General features: G+C 42.3%; 1 protein-coding gene across 1 annotated transcript in view; it reads right to left on the minus strand.

Annotated features, from left to right (window-relative positions):
- Positions 1-25,831, minus strand: part of C30H10orf90 (chromosome 30 C10orf90 homolog) — a 76,338-nt gene that overhangs the window by 14,352 nt on the left and 36,155 nt on the right. The window contains exons 3-6 of the mRNA XM_054174609.1: positions 23,986-25,012; positions 7,850-8,137; positions 4,663-4,859; positions 2,366-2,567 (exon numbers count right to left, since the gene is read on the minus strand). Coding sequence (XP_054030584.1) covers positions 2,366-2,567; positions 4,663-4,859; positions 7,850-8,137; positions 23,986-25,012 — 1,714 coding nt within the window. The remainder of the gene's footprint in view (positions 1-2,365; positions 2,568-4,662; positions 4,860-7,849; positions 8,138-23,985; positions 25,013-25,831) is intronic.

The raw sequence follows: 25,831 nt of genomic DNA on the forward strand, positions 1-25,831 counted from the left end.
GTATTGTACTTGAAAAATTAATGAATATTTCCATATTATGCTTTTATTACTCATTAAGCAAGCATAAAAATTAATCTTTAATTATAATTTAATGAGGACTGGGTTTAACCTCTCAGTTTTGTTTCACAAAGTATTTGCAGATAGGTTTGGGGTGTTTCCAAAGATGATTAAACGAAGGGGGAGACAAAGAGCACTGCGACCAGCAGAGACAGAAATGTGATTGTGCACCCATACCCAGCACTGGTAAGGCCACACCTGGAGTACTGGATTTAATTTTGAGGCTCTCACTACAAGAAGGACATTGAGGTGCTGGAGTGTGTCCAGAGAAGGGCAGCAAAGCTGGTGAAAGGTTTGGAGAACAAGTATTAAGGATTGAAGCTCACGAATTCAGGTTGTTCAGTCTGGCAAAAAAGAGGGTGAGAGGAGACCTCACTCCCTATAACTACCTGACAGGAGGTTTGATCAACGTGGGGGCTGGTCTCTTTCCCAGGTAATGAGTGTTAGAATGACATTAAATGGCCTCAGGATGTACCAGAGGAATTTTAGTTTGGATATTAGAAGAAAGCCCTTCCCTGACTGGGTTCTCAAACACTGGAACAAGCTGCTCAGGGAGGTGGTTGAATCCCTGGAAATCTTTGAAAGATGCAGAGATGTGATGCTGAGGGACATGGTTCAGCAGCAGACTAGGTAGAGGTAGATAATGGATATGGACTCAGTGATCTTAAATGTCTTTTCCAACCAAAACAATTCTGTGATTCTATGATATTTACCCACTTTAACTCCCGGCCTGTGTCAGCGCCTGTAGGGAAGGTTGCTGGTGCTGGCACAGACCTCTTGAATCACAAGGCAGCACAGCCCTGAAAGATCTGAACCCAACTACATAAACTTGGGAAACTGAAGTGGGGAATGAATTTCATCAACTTTTAAACTACAATTCGTGCTTTGTTTATTTGTGCTTACTCAGGTCTTACTATAAAACCCCATTATGTAGCTCAAATAAGATAGATTCTGTCCTACCACAACAAACAGCACAGATGTGCACATCTGTAGCCTCTAATGAAAAGCATTCCAAGAACCCTGAGACACAACTGCACCCAGTTTTTCCACACCCAATCATATCCCATGGGGATCAAAATATATTTATGTCCCCTAGTGTTGAGGGCATCAAAGATTTGCTTTCCTGCTTCTTCCAGGTGACCCACTGAGCTGCTTCAAGTTTTCAATTGATTTACTTTGCAGTAGAATAACAGTGCTTCAAAATGCCACTAATTAAAACCCAAAATGCAAAGAGGGATGGCTTGTCAATACAATGAATCCTTTTTTCAGTCAACTGATTAAGTATCATCCAGATGGCAATTAAAAAAAAAAAGGGGGGGCAAGAAAAGAATAATGAAAAGTAATTTGTTTAACATCTTGAGTCTAGAGACAATATTTGCAGAGGTGTTATTGGGAGGGAGTGTAGGGAGCTTCTGAGAGAGAATCGTTTTACTCACCAGATACTGAATCTGTTTACCACTAGAGTAATAAACCAACCTAATGAATTTGAATTAGGAAATCACAGAGTTTATATGCATTGATTTAGCAGCCTTGCATAGAGCTGCTGGGCAGACAAGTGTTCTTTCACAGCTAGCTCAGCTGCTGAAGGCTTCATGAGCCAAGTGGCAAGTCCATACCTGAAGTGGATGAGAAAACCAGACTGGGATTCCTACTCCCACATCCCATTTGTCTCTCTACCTCTTACTTTTCTCTTACTTACTTTTCTTCCCAAACTGGGCTTTCTGTGAGACAAGACAGGTATGAAATATCATTTATTTAACAGAGGGATGGAACACCTCTCCTATGAGGACAGAGAATTAGGGTTGTTCAGCCTGGAGAAGGCAAGGTTTCAGGAGGACCTTATTGAGATATTTCAGTACTTAAAAGGGGCTTATAAGGAAGATGAGAATAATACAGGAGGGTGTGTTGTGACAAGACAAGGGGTGATGGTTTTAAACTAAAAGAGGATTTGGACTATAGATTAAAAACCAAAAATAAATAAATAAATAATCAAAGTCTGCTGCAATGCTGGCCCAGGTTGCCCAGACAGGTGGTAGACATTCCATCCCTGGTACAATTTCAGGACAGGTTAGTTGCAGATGTCTCTGCTGACTGCAGGAAGTTGGACTAGATGACTTTTAAAGGACCCCTTCAAACCCAAACCAGTCTACAAATTTATTATTCTATTATTGCCATCACCTCTAAACCTAGCAGCAACTTGCATCATACTGAAGAACACAACTGCTCACGACAATGACAAGAAGTCCCCAGGGAAGACTCCTTCCATTGCCTTAGCTACAGACCCACTGCTGGTCACAGTTCCACTTACCACTGAGTGGGTGAGGAATGGTGTACTGCTTCTTTTTGCTTGAAAAAGACGCGGAGGAAAGCTTGCGAGCAAGAAGCCCTCCTTGGTTGCTTGCAGGAGCATTGCTCTGCTGGGCTTTCCTCAGCTGGACCATATGTTCAAGCCTCTTCAGCCTCTCTTGTGAACGAGAGATGAACTGAGGGTTATAGATTTCTAGTGCTTCCTAAATGAAACAGAGAAATCACTTTGTTTTAAAAAGCATTAAAAGGAAAAAAAAAAACCCAAACAAACACAAACTCCAAACAACCACGTGATATGCATCTCAGGGCGTTCAACAGCAGCTTATCAGTGAAAATGATTGCTTCATTGCGTGGAAGTTAGCAAGCTGCTTTTATGGCTGTCTTTACTTCCTTTTGCCCTGGTGTGAAATTTCTAGGTCAGACAAAGGAGAATTTCTAAAAAAAAAAACCCAAAACCCCCCAAAACCAACCAAAAACCACAAAACCAAGCCAAGTTGGTGAGGGGTTTGGAACATAAGCCCTACGAGGAGAGGCTGAGGGAGCTGGGGTTGCTTAGCCTGGAGAAGAGGAGACTCAGGGGTGACCTTATTACTCTCTACAACTACCTGAAGGGAGGTTGTAGACAGACGGATGTTGGTCTCTTCTCCCAGGCAAGCAGTACCAGAACAAGAGGACACAGTCTCAGGCTGCGCCAGGGGAGATACAGGCTGGATGTTAGAAAAAAGTTCTATACAGAAAGAGTGATTGCACATTGGAATGGGCTGCCTGGGGAGGTGGTGGAGTCACCATCACTGGAGGTTTTTAGGAGAAGACTTGACGGGGTACTTGGTGCTGTGGGTTAGTTGCTTGGGCGGAGTTGGATTGGTTGATGGGTTGGACGCGATGATCTTGAATGTCTCTTCCAACCTGGTTTATTCTATGTATGTATGTATTCTATGTATGTAAACCAACCCCCCCCAACAACCCAGCAACTTTCAGAAAACCTATCCAAAGGAGCTTGAATTGTGTATTTTTATAAGTTATCCAAATCCAAGTTCTTGATGTTTTGCCTATTTTCTCCTCACACCCCATCGCTGAAGCAGCTTGTCACTGACAGTCCACAAACTTTCCTGTTTATTTAGATTGTCAAGCAACTCTAGTCATGGATGATCCAGAAAGAAAATGCTTGCCAGTCAAAGGCTGCTTCAACATTTAGGAACGTCTCGGGACGGAAGAGAGGAGGAGAGACTGGCCTACAACACGTGCCAGGGCAGAAGGCAGGAAAGTGTGCTGGCTGCTGGACCTTGGTATCGACGTGAGGTCATGTCCTCACCTACAGCTGCCACTCCTGGTACTGGATATTGTGGACATTTGGGGAAACTGGCATTTTCAAGCTGTAATTTCAAAAAGGTATTTAGGAAACTTGTAAATCCTCAAACTTTTACCAAGTTCCTCTGTGAGAATGTCAGGGTGGGGCTTGGAAAGGGGAGCTTTTACAATCAGATGGCCAAGCAAGTCTCAGTAACTGATGCAAGCTACCAAAATGTAAGGACTGGACTTGATCATTAAGGCCTGTTCCAAATGGAATGTTTTATGATTCTAAAACTTCACTGGAATGGAAGAAAATCAAGGACATGTGAACTTCTGTCCCCAGTCACTTCCTAGAATGGCTTGGGTTGGAAGGAACCTATAAAGATCATCTAGCCTGGCCACCCTGCACTGCGCAGGGACATGGATTAGTTGTTTTGCCATGGGTTAGTTGTTTAGGTGGGTTGGATTGGTTGATGGGTTGGACACAATGATCTTGAAGGTCTCTTCCAACCTGCTTTATTCTATGTATTCTATGGTTTAGTTGATTAGATGGCGTCGGATGATTGCTTGGACTCGATCTCAAAAGTGTTTTCCAACCTGGTTAATTCTACTCTATTCTATCTGCAACTAGAACAGGTTGCTCAAAGCTCTGTCTGACCTGACCTAGAATGGTTCTGGGGATGGGGCTTCAACTACCTCTCTGGGCAATCTGGGTCAGTGTCTCACCACCCTGTGTAAAAAAATTCTTCCTTCTACGCATCTCTCTCAATTTAAATTCATCCCCTCTTGGCCTGTCACAACAGGCCCTGCTAAACAGACTGTCCTCATCTTTCTTATCAGCCCCATTAAACAAATACAATACATTTAAAAAGAAAAAAAAAAGGGGGGGGGAAAGGGAAGAGAGAGACAAGGAAAAAGAAAGTAGTAAAAAGAGAGAGAGAAAAATAAGATTATTTAAAAACAAAAGCAGAACTCAATCCCCATCTTAAACAACACATTGATTTTTACCCGCAGAGTCCATGGGGCTGGTGGAGCTTTCTCCAGCAGGTTTCTGGTTTGTGGCTGAGAGCGTGGGTCATTTTTGTCATTAGGAACATCCAGCAGATAAGCTACAGATAATGCTGCCCTGTGGGCTCCGTCCCGCTTGCCCTCCTCCACCTCACACTCCTTTCTTTTGTCACTTGAAGCACGGAATTCGTAATCACCTTCGAGAGATTTAAAAGTTCGTCAAGAGCGCGTGGCTAATTTTTGGTTGGGTTCTCCACCTCATTAGGCATGGAGGGCAATTTCCGAAATAAGAAAGCCAAGGTATTATTAATAGGCCTCATTAAGCAAAATAGATCAAATCTAACCATAGGTGCTACTCACTGCCCTGTGACACCCAGAATGTCTTTCACATTAAGCCAGACGTCACATCAAAGCGCAGTTTAACTGCTCAGATGCTTGGCTCTGTTTGCTGGGAATCGCTTCCCAGAACCCAGACGCTTCTGTGGCGCTGTTACATCATGGAAAGCAAAGGATGTCACCCTGCGACTTGCAGTTAGAGCTCACTTCCATTTACTGCATGTATTGTGGGAAATAGCACATTCTTACAGACCTTAATCCAGCATCATTTCTCCTGACCATACTGAGGCTTTCACAAACACTAGACTTGTTTTTTCCTTTGCTGATAACACAGCTTGTTTTCTATCATTTCTCTCTGTTCACTAGCCAGTAGAATGTCTCCATGGGGGGAAAAAAACCCAACAAAAACAAAACCACACATGCAACCCCCCCCAGCACCACCACCCCCCCCCCCAAAAAAAAAACACCAAAAAAGGCAAAAAAATCCAAAAATACTCCCCCAAAAAAACCCCAAAACACAAGAGGCTAGAATCATAAACTCACAGCATTGTTTTGGATGGAAGAGACTTCTAAGATCACTGAGTCCAATTGTTAACCCAGCATATCCAAGTCCACCACTACACCATGTCCCTCAGCACCATATCTACAGGGCTCAGAAATCCCTCCAGGGATGGGGACTCTACCACAGCCTGTTCCAAAGCTTGACAGCCCTTTTGGGGAAGAAATTGTTCCTAACATCCAACCCAAACTTCCCCTGGCACAACTTGAGGAGGCTTTCTCTTGTACTATTTGCTGGTTAATTGGAAAAGGACACCAACCCCACCTCACTCAATTTTGCATTCTGGTAGTTTTAGAGAGTGAGAAGGTCTCCCCTGAGCCTTTTCTCCAGGCTGAACAGCCCCAGTTCCCTCAGCCACACCTTGTAAAGCTTGCACTCTAAGAATCTTCACCAGCTTGGTTGCTCTTCATTGGACATACTCCAGCACCTCAATGTCCTTCTTGCAGGGAGAGGCAAATTACATGTGAGAGGCATATTATTACGAAAGCTGTCGAATCTCAGAGTCCTCCATTGTGAGCAAAAAGACTTTTTTCTGAACTTACAATTACATTTTAATAGTGTCTAACTGATACTCCCTGCACGAATCACAAGCAAAAGAGGCTATGTGCTCAAAATCAGAGTTGACAAGATTCTCATTTAAAGGACAGAACTAATCCAAAGTAACAAAGGAACTTCGGAAGAGCTCCATCTGAACTATTTGGAAAAGTCACACTGGAGTACTCCTTCCTTGCCAAATAATTTGATTTCTAGAACTAAATATCTGGGAATAAAGCCCATTACTGTTTTATTTCAATTTTTGGTTACAATAAACCTAAAATATTTTCCTCCTTATGACATATTGTACATATTATATTGTCCTAAAAAAATAAAAAGGTATTAAAATGGTCTGTGCTGGGTACATTTGCCTTACAAAAGCCTGAACAGTGTTTCCTCCTTATAATACTGTTCTTGTTAACATTTGGGGGGAAAAGAAAACACCTTGAAACCTGTGAACATGAAATTCAGCTCCTTGATAAGCCACATCTACAGAGGTGTCAATTGACTTTATCTTTGGCAGATCTCTGCAGATGCTTCACTTCTGTAAAACAAAGTCACTTCCTGTTAGTGAAAAGGCATGATTTAACTTCAGGCACTGGAAGCAGAAGGAAGGCTTCTCCCCTCCTCAACTGGTGTTTTTTTTCAGGGGCTTTATAGTCAACCCTGAAAAAGTTTTGCCTGTTAAAAAAAAATCTATTAGAGTACTTTGAAAGTATTATTGGAGTAAATGCCTCACAAACCTAATGACACTGAAGGTAAATTAACACTAGAGCATATCTCAGTTGTCTTCTGTACAAATAACTCACTCTTGTGTCATCTCCATTTTATCTTTATGAATAAACATTGGAAACAAGACATCCCAAACAGTCCTGAACTACAAGAAATTGTGGTTTATACACTGACAGCTTGTTGATAAGTTAACTGTTAAACCTCTTATTTTCTTCAGAATAATCTCTCCAAACAGGGTATCTCACTCTATGCTTGTCCATCACATACTTCAGGCTGTTGCATCAAAAAATGAGGGGACTAGAAAACCTCTCTTATGAGGAAAGACTGAGAGAATTGGGTCTTTTTAGTCAGGAAAAAAGAAGATTGAGAGGTTCTGTCATAAACATTTATAAATACTTAAAAGGTGGGGGTCAGGAGCATGGGACCAGGTTTTTTTTTTAGCTGTGGTGGCCGGTGGCAGGACAAATGTGCACATACCAAGTTCTGCCTAAGTAAGATGAAGAACTTTAATGTAAGGATGATGCAGCACTGGAACAGACTGCCCAGAGAGGTGGTGGAAATACTCAAAACCCGCCTGGATGTGTTCTTGTGCGACCTTCCTTAGGTAAACCTGCCTTGGCAGGGGACTTGGTCTCAATGATCTCCAGAGGTCCCTTCCAACCCCTATCACACCGTGATTCCATGAAATGAAAGGAAGCTATCAGAACACGGTTGTAAAGCTCACCACACTTCTGGTGTTTATTGGTTGGACTGGGACTGCTTGACTCCACAATTTAATGTTTTTTCAATATTTTCTTGAATCTACTTACAAAGTAAGCCTATCTTTTTCATTTTAATCTTGTTTGCTATTAACCATAGCAATGTATACATTTAGATTAGCTGATTAATCTCTCACCAGATGACTCATACTCAGCACTTAAAGCTGGACACAAATGGACTAACTTTCCATTATTTCACTTTTAAGACTGATCTCATCTTATTATTGAAACCATATTCCTGACAACCACAGCAGGATTTGTACCTTACTTTTTAGGAGCTGGTTTTGCTTGTGAACATTTTCTTCCGAGACGATTCTTGAAGCTTTTATATTGCACATACTCCTGGAAACAAACGTTTTTGGTTGCAGGATGCCCTGTGCTTGGATCTCTTTGAATTTGGAGGTGCCTTTCGAGGAATCTCTCTGTTTCAATGAGTCATCAGTAGCAGCAGTGACTGACTTTCTGGACACTGTATCTGGAAGAGAGCCAGAGGTGGTTGTGCTGCTCCTGCCCATGGTACATGGTTGCTTTTCACTTCCTGACAGCATTTGTGTTCCTGGGAAAACCAGAAGAAACAAGTCAAAATTCCATAACATGGGAACATTTTTCCTTCTGAGCCCTGTCCTCCTCACCATTTTGCAAATCTGCTTTCAGTTGTACTTTTTTTTTAAGTTGCAACCAATAAATATTTTATCATGGCTCAGCACTGTGGTCAGGTCTCTTGAATATCAATGCCCTGGATGAGGGGATTGAGGCACCCTCAGTAAGTTTTCAAATGACACCAAATTGGTGGGAACATTGATCTGCTCAAAGGTAGGAAAACTCTACAGAGGGACGTTCACAGGATGGATTGATGGGCTAAGGCTGATGGGATGAGGTTCAACAAGGCCAAGTGTTGGGGGCTGCACCTGGCTCACACCACCACCATGCAACAGTACAACCTTGTCAAAAAGAGGGTGGAAAAGGACCTTGGGATGTTGGTCAACAGCTGGCTGAAGAACAGCCAGGTGGTCAAGATGGCAAACAGCACCCTGGCCAGGAAGAGTGTGACAAGCATAAGTAGAGAAGTGATTGTCCTCCTGTATTCAGCCCTAGTGAGGCTGCACCTCAAATACTGGGTTCAGGTTCAGGCCCCATGCTACAGGAGAACACTGAGTATGTCCAGAGAAGTGCAATGAAGCTAGTGACAGGTCTAGAGCATAAGTCTTGCAATGAGCAGATAAGGGAAATCAGGTTGCTTGGACTGGAGAGTAGGATACCAAGAACAGACCTTGTCACTCTTTACAACCCCCAGAAAGATTGCAGCCAGGTGGAGGGGTGGTCTCTTCTCCTTAGTAACAAGTGACAGGACAAGAGGGAATGGCCTCAAGTTTCACTGGAGGAGGTTTAGATTGGATATTTGGGAAATTTTCCTCCCTGAGAAGGTTGTCATCCCTGGACCAGGCTGCCCCAGGCAGTGGTAAGAGTCCCCATCTCTAAAAGGATTTAAAATCTCTGTATATGTGCTACTAAGGGACATAGTTCAGTGGTGGGCTTGTCAGTGCTAAGTTAACAAGTGGATTCCAATGAACTTAAAGTTCTCTTCCAACCAAAACAATTCTGTGATTCCATGTCTGCCAAGCAGTTGCACTGAAACACTGTGTTACTGATAGAAATAATCACAGATAATACCCTGTGTACAAGACATGCTTTCCCCTGAAACTGTTGTGGTGAGAAGGATATTACAGAGCAACTACAACTGTAGTACCCTGTCACCAAAACAGAGCTAGTCAGGAAAGCTAAGCTCTATGGTAAGCAGACCTTGAAAAATGATTCGAGGTGAACACCACTACTGACAACAAAGCCATGGAAAAATTCAGAGGGTGGACAACATCAAGACAGAAAGGTCCATGCTCCCAGGTGAACTTTAGGCAGTGATTTAAAGGGGGAAGGAAATATAATGAAGGGAGGTGGAGGGGGATGGGGCAAAGAAGAAAAAAAAAAAAAACAACTTATGGGAAAAATAAAGGGAGGGGAAGAGGAAAAAGAAATAGAAAAGACATCAGGAAGTTAGATCCAAAGAATTAGGGACAGCATGGAAAGGGTATCAGCATGGTGGGCAGAAAGGAGGAGTCAGTTGGAACTATTTCATGTCCCTGTAAACCACTACCCAGGACAAACTGACACCCACACAGCACAAGTCCACTCTTCCTTCTTAATCAAATGCATAAACTGCCTATTGGCAGCTCCAGTCACAGACTGATCCAAGACCTAAGGATTTATGTAGATGGAAATGGTCAATAACCATTAAAAAAGTAAAGGCAAACAAAACTGTGAAAGAAGACAAGTGAGAAATCTGGGAGTTACCTAACCATAAACCCAAACAAAGCAGGCAGGGATTATCCCATTCTATATTGTGGACACAATATTAAACAACTAGTGCTTTCAAAACAAAGAGTTTTAAAAGTGGGCACATTATTCTTTTCCCTGATGACTCATGCTCTGCTGCTGACCCTCTCTAGACACTTCTTTGCAGTGTCTTGGTTGAGGACAGAAGGAAGATTAGATGTGTTTTTCTCCATGAGGAAGGGTGAGATGGCACAGCATGTCAGGCACTTCCTTATCTTACAGTCATTAAGTAAATTTAGATCCTGCAGTGCCATGCAGGAAGCTTTCATTTCACTACCCCAATCTTTAAACCAACTTGCAATAGATGAGAAATATCCTTTGCTGCAAAATGGTGGTCTCCCACACACTTCAGTGATCTGAATAGCTCATGTTTCTGTTTGATTATCCTGTAATTTGGAGGAAATCTAGTGGCTTTCTGTTAGCATGCAGATTGGAAAGCTTTTAACACCTGAAGTTCCATTTTGTGTCTGCCCATACAGGAAGAAGGAGTTAAGTCCTCAGGGCATCCTCAAGTGAAGCATCTCCTTCAGAGATCAGCATAGATGGAAAACAACAACAACGAAAACCCCTAAACAAACAAACAACAAAAACCCCAAACTTGTCTCACTAAATTTATTGAGATAAACCCAAACCAAAGCAATTTCATAGCCCTACAGAAAATCTAGTCAAAGAAAAAAAAAAAATGAGCTCCCAGAGTCTAGTTTAGCATCCAAGTTTTCCTTCTTCTCTCTGGTAGACTTATTTTTCTCCTTACTTTCTGCTTTATCTTTTATCAAAACTTAACTCTCTTCTCAGATGAAAAGAGTTTTGATGCAAATACTCTGCCCAAACCGGATAGACAGAGCTCTATACGTACACTCAGCTAAGCTCATGTGCATACAGTGATTTATTCCTGTATTCCCTGACCAAGCTGACACAGGGAGGGCAAAAAAAGCACTGGGACTGAATAATGGGGGCATGGGCATAAAAAAGTGTTTGTGGGAGGAGGAAGGAGGCAGCACAGCAGGAGAAGATGAAGAAAGCAGCAGGTAGCATTAACTAACTGCAGAGCAGCAGAGAAGGAAATCTCTCCACAAAGCCAAGACACCAGAAGGATAGAATGGGAGGGGGAAAGGAAAAAACGGGGGGGGGGGGGGGGAAGGTGGAAGCAGAGATGAGAACCTAGAAAGGACAAAAAGAGTTTCTGCTCATCCAAGACAGCATCACAGCAGGACATAATTTCCCTTCACATCAAGCAATGTTTTGTGCAACAAACGCGTGCTGTGAAGCCAAACATCTTCACTGAGATTGTCAGACTGCTCCAAGCATTGTTGTGTCCCCAGGAGAGCTATTTGCTATGGCTGGGCATCAGTATCCAAAACTACAGGGCATATGATCAGGGTAGTGAAAATGGGCTGAAAGGTAGCAAAAAGAATAAAGCAGTGGAGACCAGAGTGAAGAAGCTGTCTCTAAGTCACACCTCTCTAACATCTTACAACATGTCATATTTCTCTAATGTCCTAGGATGTGGATCTGAACATAAAGAGAAGAGTTGCCTCGAGTTTCCATGCTCCATTTACTCCTAACTACCAAACTAGTTATTTGTGGATTCCAAGTGTAACTAAAGTAACCTTCAAGAACTGAGATATAAGCCCCAGAATTTTCTTACATATAGTGAGAAAGGAGACAGCCTTCTGTTCTGCACCCCTTCTGTGCTGAAAGAAATCCCACCAGTAGTCTTCTGCCCATAAGGTCTGGGAAATCCCAGGGAAGGGGAACAAGGAACAGGATCTAAAAGTTAGAAAAAGGTGATGGCTACTTCTTAGCAGTTTATGACAAGAATGTCTAAGAGACTTCTATAAAGCCAGATTCCATATGAATTTCAGGTGTAACAGCACTGTATTCTTTCTGCATGAAAAGTGTCTTCCTTAGATCTTGTGCTAATATTATAACTAAATCTTAATCCTTATTAGATTCACAGGATGGTGGGGTTTTTTTGAGTATAGTTAATTAAGGCAATTAGAAAAGGTGCACCTTGTTCTTGTCTAACATCAAAGGCAATCAGAATAATAACTGAGCCAATTTAGTAAATTCTTTCTAACTCCCTCTTGAATTAACCTTTGAATCAAAAAGGTACATCCAGGAGCAGTCAATCCCAAAGAAAACACAGCAAAGCAAACCAGACACAGGCTCCAAAGATCAGCTCCCCCGTCCTCAAAGCGGCTGTCAGTCACCTTCACTAACCAATGCAGATGCAAAAGATGTTTAGTAAGGAGGAAAAAAAAAGAACAGGAAAGGAAAAGAGACAAAACCAGCAAAAGTACTTAAAGGTAAGATCACAGAGTTTCACTCTGTGCATTCTGTATCTGAGCGGGGAATTAGGGCTGTTACTCTCATTAAGACTATCTGGAATTGTATATCTAAATCCCCATGCACCAAACTGGAAATATATATGCCCCTCTGAGAAGAGCTAGAATTGAAACTGGATGACTAGCCATACATGTTTTTTCTATTATCCCAGCTGAAGAAAGTTTAAAGCTAATGAACAAAGACATGCAAGTGCAATGCTTTGGGAGATACAGGAGAACAAAATGGGAAGAAACAGAAAGCTGAATGACTTCATTAATAAAATCCTGCAAATACAGAGCCTAATTGTAAAAGCTCGGCTGCTTATAGGAGAAAAAGGGAGGAAAGCAATTTTTGCCCTATGCAAGAAATAGGGAGACAACAGGTCATTTTATGAATAATGGGTTACTGAAAAGCATCTGATATTGGAGGCGTTAAAAATACTCAGTAAAACCAGGGGTAGGCTTTCAAAAGGCCTTTTTTCAAAAACCAAGAACCCTTAATCTCTGAGTAGAATAAGTATATTGTTTTACTGTAAAGTATCTTTTTCCATTTCCCTCTCTCTCCCTTCAGGGGGTTTTGCTAACAGGAAGTGACCCTGCATTAACACAGGTTAAATTTGCCTTTCCCTGAGACACGGACAATTCAGGCTAACATTCCCTTCTCCATTGTTAAAGGGTCTCCCCCCCCATCCACCCCTTTTTCACTTTACAGCAGGATAATGCAGCTTTTCATACTTTTGCCTGACCCTCTTCCCAGCATGCCAATGTGGATTTTTGACAATTCATGACAAAGTGCTTCTTTGAAACTGGCCAAAGCTCATTTTAGCACCACAAATCCTCCACGACCACCAAGCACGCCTGACAAGAGGCAGCCGAGGAAGGAGACATGCAGAGTTGATTCACTGTGTGTCATTAATGAGATCAGACATCATCACTGTAGGTAGGCTTTACATTACAGACTTCTTGCTGGGGTTTTTTCTTTAATTTAATAAAAGCTCCATGCCCTGGGCTGTTGAGCTCTCCCAGACCTCCGTGATGGGAGCTGACACTGCCAGTACCCCAAGCAGAGAGGAACAGTAATTAATGCTTTTTAAGTGCAAGAAGCTTTCATCTTCTCCAATATTTAGATCCAAGCATATGTAGGTATAGGTTGTACAGAGCCCACACATAGGCCAGTTTTGGTCCCCACTGTACAAAAAAAAAGATGAAGACAGGCTGGAAAGCATCCAGAGAAGGGCCATGAAAGTAATCAGAGGACTAAAGACCTGCCACATGAGGAATGCCTGAGAGAACTGGATTTGTTCAGCCTTGAGAAGAGAAGGTTTAGGGGAGACTTTATTATAAATACATAAAGGGTGGCTATTAGGACAATGGAGATGCACCTTTTACAAGGATTCACAGGGAAAAGAGAAGGGGTAATAGGTACAAGTTACTCTGGGGAAGATCCTGACTGGAACCAGAAGAAAATCTTTCACCATGGAAACAGACATTGGAATCACCTAAGAGAATTAGTGGATTCCTCTACATTGGACAGTATGAAAACTCAGCTTGACAGGGTGCCAGGCCACCCCATTTCAGCTGCACTTTCACCTAGAAAGCCTGGACCAGATTATCCTTGGGGTTCCTTCCAACCTGGAACTCTGTGATTCTGAGAGACCTTTAAGATCATCATCTTAAGAGGTCCCGCCCAAGCCCTACCCTTCAGTGATTCTGTGACCAAGGCCAACCACTAATCCAGCATGGCCAGGTCACCATCACACCATGTCCCTCAGCACCATCTCTACACCTCTTTCATGCCTCAAGCAGGCAAGCAGCAATCCATTAGCCAAACCAAGACACCAGCCTGCTGATGACAAAGACTGATGGCTCAATTCCTATCATGAATCAAATATTACCACTCCTAAGCCATGCAGTCTTAGATATGAGTAAACAGACTGCATCATCTCAACAGCCTGCTAACACAGAAAAATGGAAACATTGAGAGCAATGACAATATTATTAGTTATTTCAGTCTTTGTCAAAAGATGGAAGATAGGATGGATAATTTATTGTTCAGATGGCTGCCAAGGAAAAGACATCACTTTCAATCAGTCACAAAGCTGCAGTCAGCAAGGACTACCACTAAATTTTGATGTTTTTACTGAACTCTCTGCTGTCAGTAGTGAGACCTTCATCCCTAACTGCCTTCTGATGTTTGTCAAATGACTTGTTTGTGATGTCAGCCACTGTTCAGCATTAGAATCCATGGAAACTGTCTGAATTGCAAAAAAAATCATGACAGGAGTACAGCCCTTCCCATGCTCAATAATCGAAATGTAACATTAATGAGGTCTTGGATTTGCCTCTCAATGAACACCTGAGGCTGGATCCTGAAACACATGGTCAGGCCAGGTCGCAACCTACAGAGTCACAGAATGGAGGAGGTTAGAAGGGACTTCTGGGGATCATCTAGTCCAACCCTCCTGCTAAAGCAGAGTCACCCAGAGCAGGTTGCCCAGGATGACAATGTCCAAGTGATTTGGAATCTCTCCAGAGAAGCAGACTCCACAACCTCTCTGGGCAGCCTGTTCCAGAGCTCCAGCACACCCACAGCAAAAGTTTTCCTCATGTTCAGTTGGAGGCTCCTGGATGCCAGTTTGTGCAGAGTATTTTTGTGGTCATAAAATAATCCACCCTCATGATTTGATACAATTGCTTGCACCAGGGAGATCCCAATACCGAGCCGGTCAACAAGAGCACATGTATATTTTCCTAACTTTCCCCCCTTTGCTTCCTGTATGCTGGGACAGAATAAAAGGGAAAATATTCTCTTTTCATTCAACCTTTCATAATTTGGAGGTTGGTCAAGCACCTGGTAATTATTTTCTCATTCTTAGATTTTAGACTCATCCCTTGCATCATCTTTGTTTTTCTTGTCATGCTATATCAAAGTAATGTCTTTAAAAGACTCAGCCCTCTGAAGCAACTGGTTCTTAGACTGAGAAGACCTCTGTTGATATTGAGTCAAAGCAGTTATTGAAAATACTTTGAAATTTGCTGCTGTACTTTGAGACACAGAATCACAGAATCCTTTCAACTGGAAAAGACCTTATAAAATCATTGAGTGCTCTCTAACTCTACCGAGGCTGGTACTAAGACATGTACCTCAGCATCACATCTCTCTGTCTTTTAAACGCCTGAAATAATGAGGTGATCACCTCCCTAAGAAGCCTATTCCAGCGTTTAATAACTCTTTCAGTGAACAAGGTTCTTCCACTATCTAATCTAAATCTCCCCTTCTCTGTAACATCCACATCAGAAAAATCTCAGAGTTTTAGCCATTCATGTTTGCATTTCAAGGATGTCGTGCTAGAAGCTTTCAGGCACCGTTGAGGTGACAAGCTATCGGGCACTCTTGTGGTGACTCAAGGAACAATCTGATGCAGTGTGACTTTTAAGAAAAATTAACCAACTAACATGTTCAGGATGATTCAGAACATTTAAATGGTGATTTGCAAGGTAAGAAATGTATCAACCACTTGGTATTCTCATCATGTCAAAGACACCTATTTGTTCAGCTCTGATAATTTACTGCAGCCAGACTGAGCCAAGTCCTCATTTCACAGGCTGCAGAAGAGTTGCTCCTAGTTTAAACTAAGTACAAAGAAGGGGGAAATGAGGCCCTTTACTCCCATGGTGTAATGCAGTCACTGAATCCTCACAGCCCATCTCTTAATCATCATTATTCTAACGATTCTCATATCCAGTTCTCCACTGCTCGCCCCGAGTGCTAACGTGTGACTTGCACCCACCAGAGCCTTTCACTTCAAATCATCTCACATTCTTGCTAACTGACAGCTCAAGATAAAAGTGTCCACCCTCAACGTGATGGAAAACAGTGGGAAAACCAAGCCCTTAACTTTCACGTGCCAAAACAAGGAAAGTTGAACTTGAGTTCAGAACTTCTGCAGATGGTACGGTGCCATCTTGGGGAAAATAAATCTAATTTATAAGTGTCACTGAAAAAATGTTGTCCATTACATCATCAACAGGGCAGACATCATTACATGTTCTAGGGAAACATGGGTCTTTCTATCCAACAGGTTCATTGCTATGCCACAGAGGATCAAACTGAGCCTTTAATCTAAAACAAACAAACAAAATATATATATATATACACACACATACATCCTGAAGGAGCTCTTTCAACTCCTGTTGAAAGGTCATGCCCTTAAAGAAGTAAAGGCAACAAACACACACCCCCCCACCAAATAGAATAAAATCAAACCCATAAACCAAGAAAACCCAACCATCATCCAGCACCACCCACCCTGCAACCATGGCTGCTTGTTAACTAAAAGTGCAGAGAAATTGTTAAAGAATAATTAACTCCCTAGGAAAATGAGTACTTCATTCACAGCCAGGGCCACTGTGGCATCACAGTATCATGGGATCACCAGTGCCATCACTGAAAAACAGCCTAGGGGAAGCTCTGGCTTATATAGCCTTGAGTATCATCTCTTCCTCTTGCTTGGACCTGTAGCCTACAGCCTCTAATGGTAGGTATGTATCCATATGACAAGAAAGGAGACCACATCATTCCTGTAGAGTTTGTAAATGAATAAGAAAGAAGAACATATCACTACACTGATCCCTTGCTTCTCCTCTTCCACCCAGTGAGCGTCATCACCCTTTCCTTCATCACAACAGGTAATAGGGAAACTGGCAGCAAGCATTTGAAACAGAGCAAAACTCAAGAGCTTGGTAATCCATAAAGAAGTCCTCCAGAGAAGTCCTCCTTCCTTCTAAAATAATCTCCAAGACAAGGAGAGGCAAATGTTATCACCCATCACACAAACTGGGGTCTGTCTCAAAGGCTGGCAGCACCTTCCAAAGTCATTGGTCACTGTGGACTGCCAATTCCTCATGAAGTTTCCAACATCTGTAAGGACCGAGTCCTCAATTTCTTGGCATCTGATACAGTACATGAAGGTCACATTGCAGTGTGCCACAGACCAAATGACACAAAATGTCTAGACTAAGGAAAATTGACAGCCTGCTCCATTTTAAATTTATACCAGATGAAGTGAAACATCAAAGGAGCTCCTTTTAATGGGCTTTTTGGCATGTGGTCCTTTGTTCTTAACAAGTCAGCACCAGCTGCTATGTCCATAATGCCAAGTCAGTAACATCCCCAGCCAGATTCTCAGCTGATGTAAATCAGTGTCACTCCTCTGAAGGCAAATCCTTCTATTGGTTGACATCAGCTGAAGATTTGGCTCCTCACGCTAGCAGGTGCAAGCTAAAGTAAAATCTTCTGTACCATATTTCACATTTCTCTTGTCCTCACCATCAGTACTGCTGTACATTCTCAGGCTGGAGAGTAAATTGGCATCAGCTGTAGCTACTCAAGTTTCCATACAATAAATTCCGTATTGTAAGGAACAGATTTTGCCTAATTATATCTTGTTCATGTGTGTATGCATGTGTGTGTGTGCATATATACACACACACACTTACACACACACCCCTCATCTTGTACTCAGGGTTATTGCATGGCAACTTTCCACATACAGAAGATGAGGTGAGAAGCCACATCCATTCATTGCAGCATTTCAAGTACTAATTAATTCTAATTAAATACTATCAATAGGTTTCTGTCTTATCTTAAGGCTTAAGACTGCCTACAGTAGCCCATCCTGATTACCCTAAGTACACATTAGTTTAAAGGTGGCTTACAAAGATTTTCTTCATATAAAAATGTCTCAGATACCAGGGGCTTTTTCAGCATATATCTGAAGTGAAAACCTGTTTACCTTGGCAGACAGCAGCACACTGACATCATAGATTCATAGAATGGTTTGGGTTGGAAGGGACCTTAAAGACCACCTAGTTCTAACCCCCCTGCCAGGGACAGGGACACCTTCCACTAGACCAGGTTACTCAAGGCCTTGTCCAACCTGGCCTTGAACACCTCCACAAAGGGAGCATCCACAACCTCCCTGAGCAACCCATTCCAGTGTCTCAGTACCCTCAATGTAAAGAATTTCCTTCTGATATCCAGTCTAATATCCACAGGTCACTACCTACAATGCCAGACCACAGCACGTAACGCTAACCCAAAACACTGCTAAAAATGATGCCAAGAAGGATATAAGGCCACATCCTGCTACACTGAAGAAGGTGAAGCATGGATTCTCATCACTATGCACTCACACCACAGTTTCACTGAAGATGCCAGACAGACAAGGATCCACATCATTTATAACATCAGGGCTGATCCACATCTCTGCATTTCCAGTTCAGTCTTAATCTCCCAGGGCCTGTTGTTCTGATTTTACTCCAGTAAACACGTGCCTAGGTATTTACACACACTACATTAAAAAAAAAATTCAAATAGCTCTTGAAACAAATTAACATCTACTTATTTACCCCTTGCAAAAGATGCTGCTGTCTTCAGCCCTTGTTAATAAAACTCTAAAAAAAGGAAACACAAGCTTGGAGGCATTCAGCACCCCAAAAGCCCTGATCGCAGCTCAGTTTCCCAGTCTTGGGTCACTTTAATTAAGTACATTATGCTTTCAAGTCATCTGCTGTTCTCCTTGGGAAAAAACAAAACCAGCCACAGTACCATCTCTCTGATCTGCCTTGCTCACTGTTTTAGATGTGTTCTTCCCCTTCTTCCCAGATTTTGCAGAAGAGGGCACCCCAGTAATGCAGTTCCTCCAGAGACCCGCTGTGCTGATGCTGGCTCCCATGGTGGCCTGTGGTCACCATAGCATCACAGCCACCTTTCATTGCTGACTCACACATACCTCACAATCTGATTGCCCTGCTTGGGTAGTTTGCATGGGCATGGGATTCATGAGACGCCCTTTTGTCATCTCCCCGCCATGCTCCTTGAGCAACCTCCATGTCTTCAATATCTCAACAGAGGGCTGTGGAAACCAGCACAGCACCTACCATCCAAACCATATTTGCATTTATCTCCACCTCAGCTGTTCCTCTGTGCACAGCAGAGTAGTTCTGTTTGGTTGTCATTCTCCAAAGTGTAGGCATTATAAATGTTGAAGTGTTAACCAAAATCATTTGAGTTTCTCACACAGCTTTGCAAAGGTGCTTGGGCACTGAGAGATCTACAATTGTCTAAGCTTAAAAAGATAAATATAGAGGTTGGCATTCATAATCTTTCATAGCAAAGACACGTTGTTTAATCAAGAGCTCAAAGTGAATTTACAGTTTTTCCATTTTCTTCCTTTTTATCCCTTTTTATTAATTCAGCATAGAGCCCAGTAGGTAACAGATTGTAAAAGATGGATGGAAAAATAGATATTCATGTGGAATACATTCTTCATGAAAGGTGGGTGAGAAATTAAGATTTAGAATACTCCTGTCTTAGGCAGGAACAGGACTAATCTTTTCATTTTTAACTTACCATATATTTATGAGACATCAGCTTCAGCCAATAAAGGAAATTGAAGCATTCACTTAAAAGCAGTGTTAGCAAGTTCTGACAGCTTGTTAAAAGCCGTGACCGAAGGCAAGGTGATGCACATTGATCACCTCTGACAAGGACCTCATGGAGCTTGGCCCAGGCTTACCTTTGGTCTTGTCTCTGAGGTGGGTCATGTGGCTGTCAGTGAAGCATTTCACATGAACAGGTACACATTCCTTAAGCTGCCCAGGGGATTTAAATACTGGCCACTCATTAAAAATAAGCCAAATTACGTGCTACGACTCTGTCCTCCTGCAGTTCAAGGCTGACTTCACATGTACCATGGATTTTCCAGCACTTGCAGACCAATTTCTTGCCAGCTAATGGAAGCAAAACACCCAAAGCAAGGGAGACAGTAGAAGATACAATCCATAGTGGTGAAATCACAAGATCATATTCCATCCTTGGGATGCTATAGCATGAAACATGGCTTTGAACACTGACTGAGTCTGAGAGATTCAGATTTCTTAGTATAATTACTATCCATAAGCATAGCCCAAGATTTACATTTCATTAATATTCCTAAAATATCCTTTTCACATGTGGCACATGGTGGAAATATATACCTCTGGAGATTATCTGGACCAACCTCCTGCTGAAAACAGGGCCTTAGATTAGGTTTTTCAGGTCTGGGTAAAGCCAAGTCTTGAATACTTGGATTTGAATATGAAATAGAATGAGTAATACTATAAGTAAAGTCATGATTATTTTAGTGAAGAAAAAGGACACTCCAAAGGGGCCATGACTCAACCAGCCCTATAGGCAACAGCAAAATCTGGCCCCAAGTACCTGTAAAGCAAAGAAGTATTTAGGTGCTCCTTCCCCTTCAGATCTTAACAAGGCAGACATCCTGGAAACGACATTCACAGATTTCATACTGAAGAGTCTAGCCCCAAAAGTCATTTTTCTATATTTTTTTCTGCCATGGTGATGTTATTACCACTTGTACTTCTGCTGGCAGGAAGCTATTGCCTACAGCTGCAAACTAATATAAACTTGAGACTTTCTGGGTCACCAGAAACGCGACGGACAGAGCACTCTCCGCAGTTCCTTAATCCGTCAGATAACTAGGTTAAAGTATTAATGCAGTATCAAAAATGGTTCGCTGCCCCTTTGAGAGTTCTCCCCTCTTTTTAAACATTTCATTTCACAAACATTTCATTGCATAAGCATACAGCAGGACAAGGCTTAACGAGAATGGATTTGAGGTAGTAAACACAGGAGAAAAAAAAAATTACCCAGGAGAATTGGGAAGCTGTAAAGGACTTTGCTGATGGGGTAGGTATTTCGCTGTGCTTATAAAGCAGCATCTCGAAATCCAGGTCTTGTAATTTTGAGCTGTATATACAGAAGTGCCACAGCAAAAGAGACCTTATTGAGACCTTACTGCACCATTTAAGAATTTAAAGGGGGCCTATGAGAAGGATGGGGACAGACTGTTTAGCAGGGCCTGTTGCAGCAGGAGAAGGGCTGGTGGCTTTAAAATAAAAAAGGAGGATTTAGACTAGAGAGAAGGAAGAAACTTTTTACACTTGAAGGCAGTGAAACACCAGCTAAGGTTACCCAAAGAGATGGTAGATGCCCCACCCCTGAAACATCCCGTATCAGGTTAGACAGGGGCTCCAAGTGACATGATCTAGTTGAAGATGTCCCTGTTGACTGCAGTGGGGTTGGACTAGATAGCCTTTACATATTCCTTCCCACCCAAATCATTCTATGACTCTGTGAAAGGCAGGAAGCTTTGTCCCATTATACCTTTCTTCAGGTATTTAAAACTAGTCCAGGAAAAAAAACAGAACAGGCTGTAGGACTGTACCAGCTTTGCACTATTGTACTGAAGAGATCACTTCTGTCCCTCACTTCACCCATTTTTGGAATTCAAGGGAAGCTCACTTTTTCATTTGCTCCCAGGTGAAAACCACACTAATTTTCTTTCTTTTTAATGAGCAGTGCAGATGTCTCACACATTTTACTTGCTTTCTTATGATTTGTCACTTGTCATGGCTGATGACTATGCAAGAGCTCATTACTTTGGGGAGCCTGGTGAGAAAACCTGTGGTTGCAAAGCATTTTTCTGGCTGTTTACAGACATTTCACACAGGAAAGTTGTGGTAAGCTGATAAACACCTTCTTATATATCACAAAGGGTCTGATCAAGAGAAATATATATATCTTTACATTCTACATTATTGCTTGCACAAAAGGGGGAAGCAGTTAGAAAGGTGACACTTCCCATGTTTATTTACACCTGTATTCTTGTGTATACAAATGGTGGAAGTCATTTTTCAAAACCCCAGTATTTCTCAGCTGGTTCCCTCACTTATTTCCTCTTTTCAGTAAAACTGTGGAGCCATGAGCAGCATCCTATTTCACTTTCTAATTACTTCTAGTAAAAGTGATTCTTTCATGATCACCAAGCCCTAGGAAGGCTTAATATTATTCTCATCCTTGGTATATTGCGGGGAGATGGTGTTGAACAAAGCCTTGAATACGTAATACTTCCTCTGGAAACTTCAAGAGAACTTTGTTATTTGAAATTAAGGTGGTATGCAACTAACTTCAAAGCTGAAACAATTTGCTGATGTCGGTCAGCAAAAGGTTCTCACCAATCCTCACCCTTTTACAGTTCTCCTCCCAACTCTTTAGCACTTGTTGGCACTTACTTTCTCCTGCTCCCTGCTCTACCACCTCCCTTTCAACATCAGCCAACTCAGGTTACACTTATAAACACAAAGAAATATCTCAAGATTTCAGCAGCAGCCTGTCTGAGGGGTGCTTCACCCTGCAGACCCACATGGCTATCATTTAAGGGCCTGACTCTGGAATTACTGACACCACTGCTTTCTCTGTGCAAAATCCTGGCTCTGTGATGATTTTCTTTAAGGTTACAGCAATGCCTTCTCACTGCTTGCACCTTGATAAGGGCAAGTGCACGCCATGGAAATCAAGGACAGGAAAGCAAGGGCAGCAGTAGCAGCAAGGTGCAAAGGGATGGTGCAGCCCACTATTTGTACATCATCCATCCTATGTGACAGCACAAAGCTTTTCATCTTCCTCTTTTTCACCATTCCCATAGCAAGAAGATGAGGGTACAAATCTTAGGAAGCAGCTGATGTTCATACAGTGACCCTTAGATCACAAAGGCCATGTAAGAACAGGGTAGTTGCAATTAAACATAGCCCAAGGTCATAGGATACACAAGGGGGTAAAGTTTTAACCTTAGTGCTTTTGGTAAAAACCAGACTCACTCATTGACATTCTTCCCATCCACACTCCCTTCCTGGAGAGTAAATAAACTCAGCTGTGGTTGCTCAACTGCACTGTAAAATAGCTGCTTCAGCCCAGTGCAGCAGAAGTTGTACAACTGGGTGCACAAAGCAACCCCCCTGGCACCTTTCCTTTCCCCAGTAGCAACATTGCAAAGAAAATTTTACATTTTGAGAAATGCCTGGAAAAATGTGTTAAAGCTTTACAAGTCCTTTACTTGGAGTCATTAGTTATGAAAGCCTGGGCTTACGGCTGCAGCCTTCTAAATGAAAACTGAAAATGAGAGCATTTTTAATTGCAAGGAGCACAAACCCAAGCTCAGCACAGCCATCTCCTTAATCTCACACCTGAAATTCAGGCCTTATACAAAGACAGACCTGACTATTTTCAGGAGCTAAGCACTTATGGAATCAGAACTGTTTTGGTTAGAAAAGATCTCCAAGATCATGGAATCCAACTGTCAACCTAAGATAAACATTGCCATTAAATCATGTGCTGAATTGCCACATCTACACATATTCTTTTTTTAAACACCTCCAGAGACAGTGACTCCATCACCTCCCTGGGCAGCCTCTTCCAATACCTGACTGTTCCTCCAGTGAAGAATTTGTTTCCTAATAGCCAACCTAAACCTCCTCTGGCACAGGGAGATTTTTATTTTTTTTAAAATCTGTTACAGTTATAGATGGTTAAAAGAGAGGTTTAACACAGAAAATACAGGTAGGGTTTGCTCTATCACCTGCTGAGCAGCATGTAGCACTAGCATGGCAAACAAATTCATGGTAGCGCTGGAACTGAAAGCAATAGGGCAGTGATCTGACTCACTGTAGTAGCATCCTCTGCAGTAGCAAGGATTACTGTTACCTGCTCACAGAACATCATTGTGGTGGGTCTGTTCCAGCCTAAACTCCTGCTTCACCAGGCTGAGGTTTTATGGAAATTACTTACCTGCCTCATCATTTGAATTAGGAATCTGGAGAGAAAACGCAGTGTGATAGCTGCCAGCCTGCTTAGCATCATGTCTCTTTGTTGCTATGTTATTAAGTCTTCTGGGTATATCCACAAACACTGGAAGTTCAGAGTCAGAGACACTTTGCAAAGGGTGTTTACTAGTCAAGTCACCTTCATTCGTTTTCTTTTTATTAATTGCATTGTTCCCTGTTAAGTCTGCACTCAGCTTTGAGCTGAGTAGAGTCTTGTTTCCTCCTAGGAGCTTTGTTCGATGTATCTCCTCTATTGGCTCTCCATTAGCTATGCCATCTACTCCATCTGCTGTTAATCTAGATGAACTGCAATTTCTACTGAAGGACAACGCTGATCTATGCAATTTTTGGCATTTAATTCGAGGTTGGTCAATACAGACATTGAGTGACTTGTCTAAATAATATATGGTATTTGGACAGTGCTGAGAAACCTGAAAGTGGACACATGAGGTGAAGGAAGGTGGTACTTTTTCTCTCCCATCACTGCTCTGAAGACTCGCACGGTTCTCCTTATTCCCAGGGTCAAAAAATTGCCTTTGTGCTGCTTGTGAGAGAGATTCAGCAATCTTTAATGAAGAGTCGTGTTGGGGCACGTGGTTTGGTGGAGGACAGTGACAGAGGACAGCAGGGACCTTGCTCAAGCTGGGGGACAGAGTGTTGGGCTCTTGCACAGCCCCAGGTCCAGGGGCTAGGTTGCTGGAGCCTGCAGCAACACGCCTGGCCGTAACAGTTATGAAGGCAAACCCTTGCTGCTGTTTTTGACACTGTTGTTCCTCTGCAGTAGTAGAGTCCAATGGAGACGTGGTGTCATCTAGAGATGCCTGAATTTCTAATCTGCTGGGATGTATCTTGAATGCTCTGTGATAAGGACTGGGCTGGGGAATTGTGGGCTGCATGGGCAAAGCAGGCCAATTCAGTTTTGATTTCTGCTCAACCATCTGTGAAGGGACTATTGGGAAAATAAGTGTTGTATTTCGTGATGACAAGGATTCCTGCAAAGGAAATGATTCAAATTATCAATATACTCTGTTGTAATGCACGTAGCTGTTTCTCTTCTCCCATCAAGCACACTAGGCAGTTGTGCTCAAGATTCCTTGTTACCTTCCTATTCATACTAACTTCCTTGCAATTTAAAAACACACGCTCTTGAAATCAGCTCTGAATTGTCTGAGAGACTCCAGTGAAGAAATTCATCACTCTGAAAATTTATATTCTAAACCACCTTTTTCAGCATTTAACCCATCATTGCAGTTGGGATTTATGGCTGCTGTGTTCATTTAAAAAGGCAATGTCCAGTTTCAGACTCACAGTGGTTTGCTGGTATTTAAAATACATTTAAATACATTATGGATCATCAGCCTGAAGGTCTATGTGTGGCATCACATTCTACAGAGGACATCTGGGCACCAGGGTCATGACTGTTCTACAACCTAACCAGTTAAAAGCCCAGGAAAACAACCCCATGATCCCTTCCACAAATGTGATAAAATTATCTAGAAGGGCTAGGTGCTATTCAAATTCATTAGATGCCTCTTGCTTATGATTACTTGGCAGCACCTATCAATAATGAAAAACCACATTACGTCCAAGATTGATGGACAATGGCCCAGATTAATTTTTCCAGCCATGGCAGTTAACATCTATCTTGATGGCCTGCACATTATTTCACTCGATGTGACAAAGGAGGTGCTTTTACATTAAAGCTGTCTGAGTTTAAAGCTGAGTTTAAAAAAAAATCTTCTGCTGTTATTATCTCCACACAGCTGGTCACCTAAGTCACATGCAATAAGGCATCTGGCCCATCTCGTTGC

The sequence above is a fragment of the Dryobates pubescens genome, chromosome 30 (genome assembly GCF_014839835.1).
Source record: "Dryobates pubescens isolate bDryPub1 chromosome 30, bDryPub1.pri, whole genome shotgun sequence".
In the NCBI taxonomy this organism is placed as follows: domain Eukaryota; kingdom Metazoa; phylum Chordata; class Aves; order Piciformes; family Picidae; genus Dryobates; species Dryobates pubescens.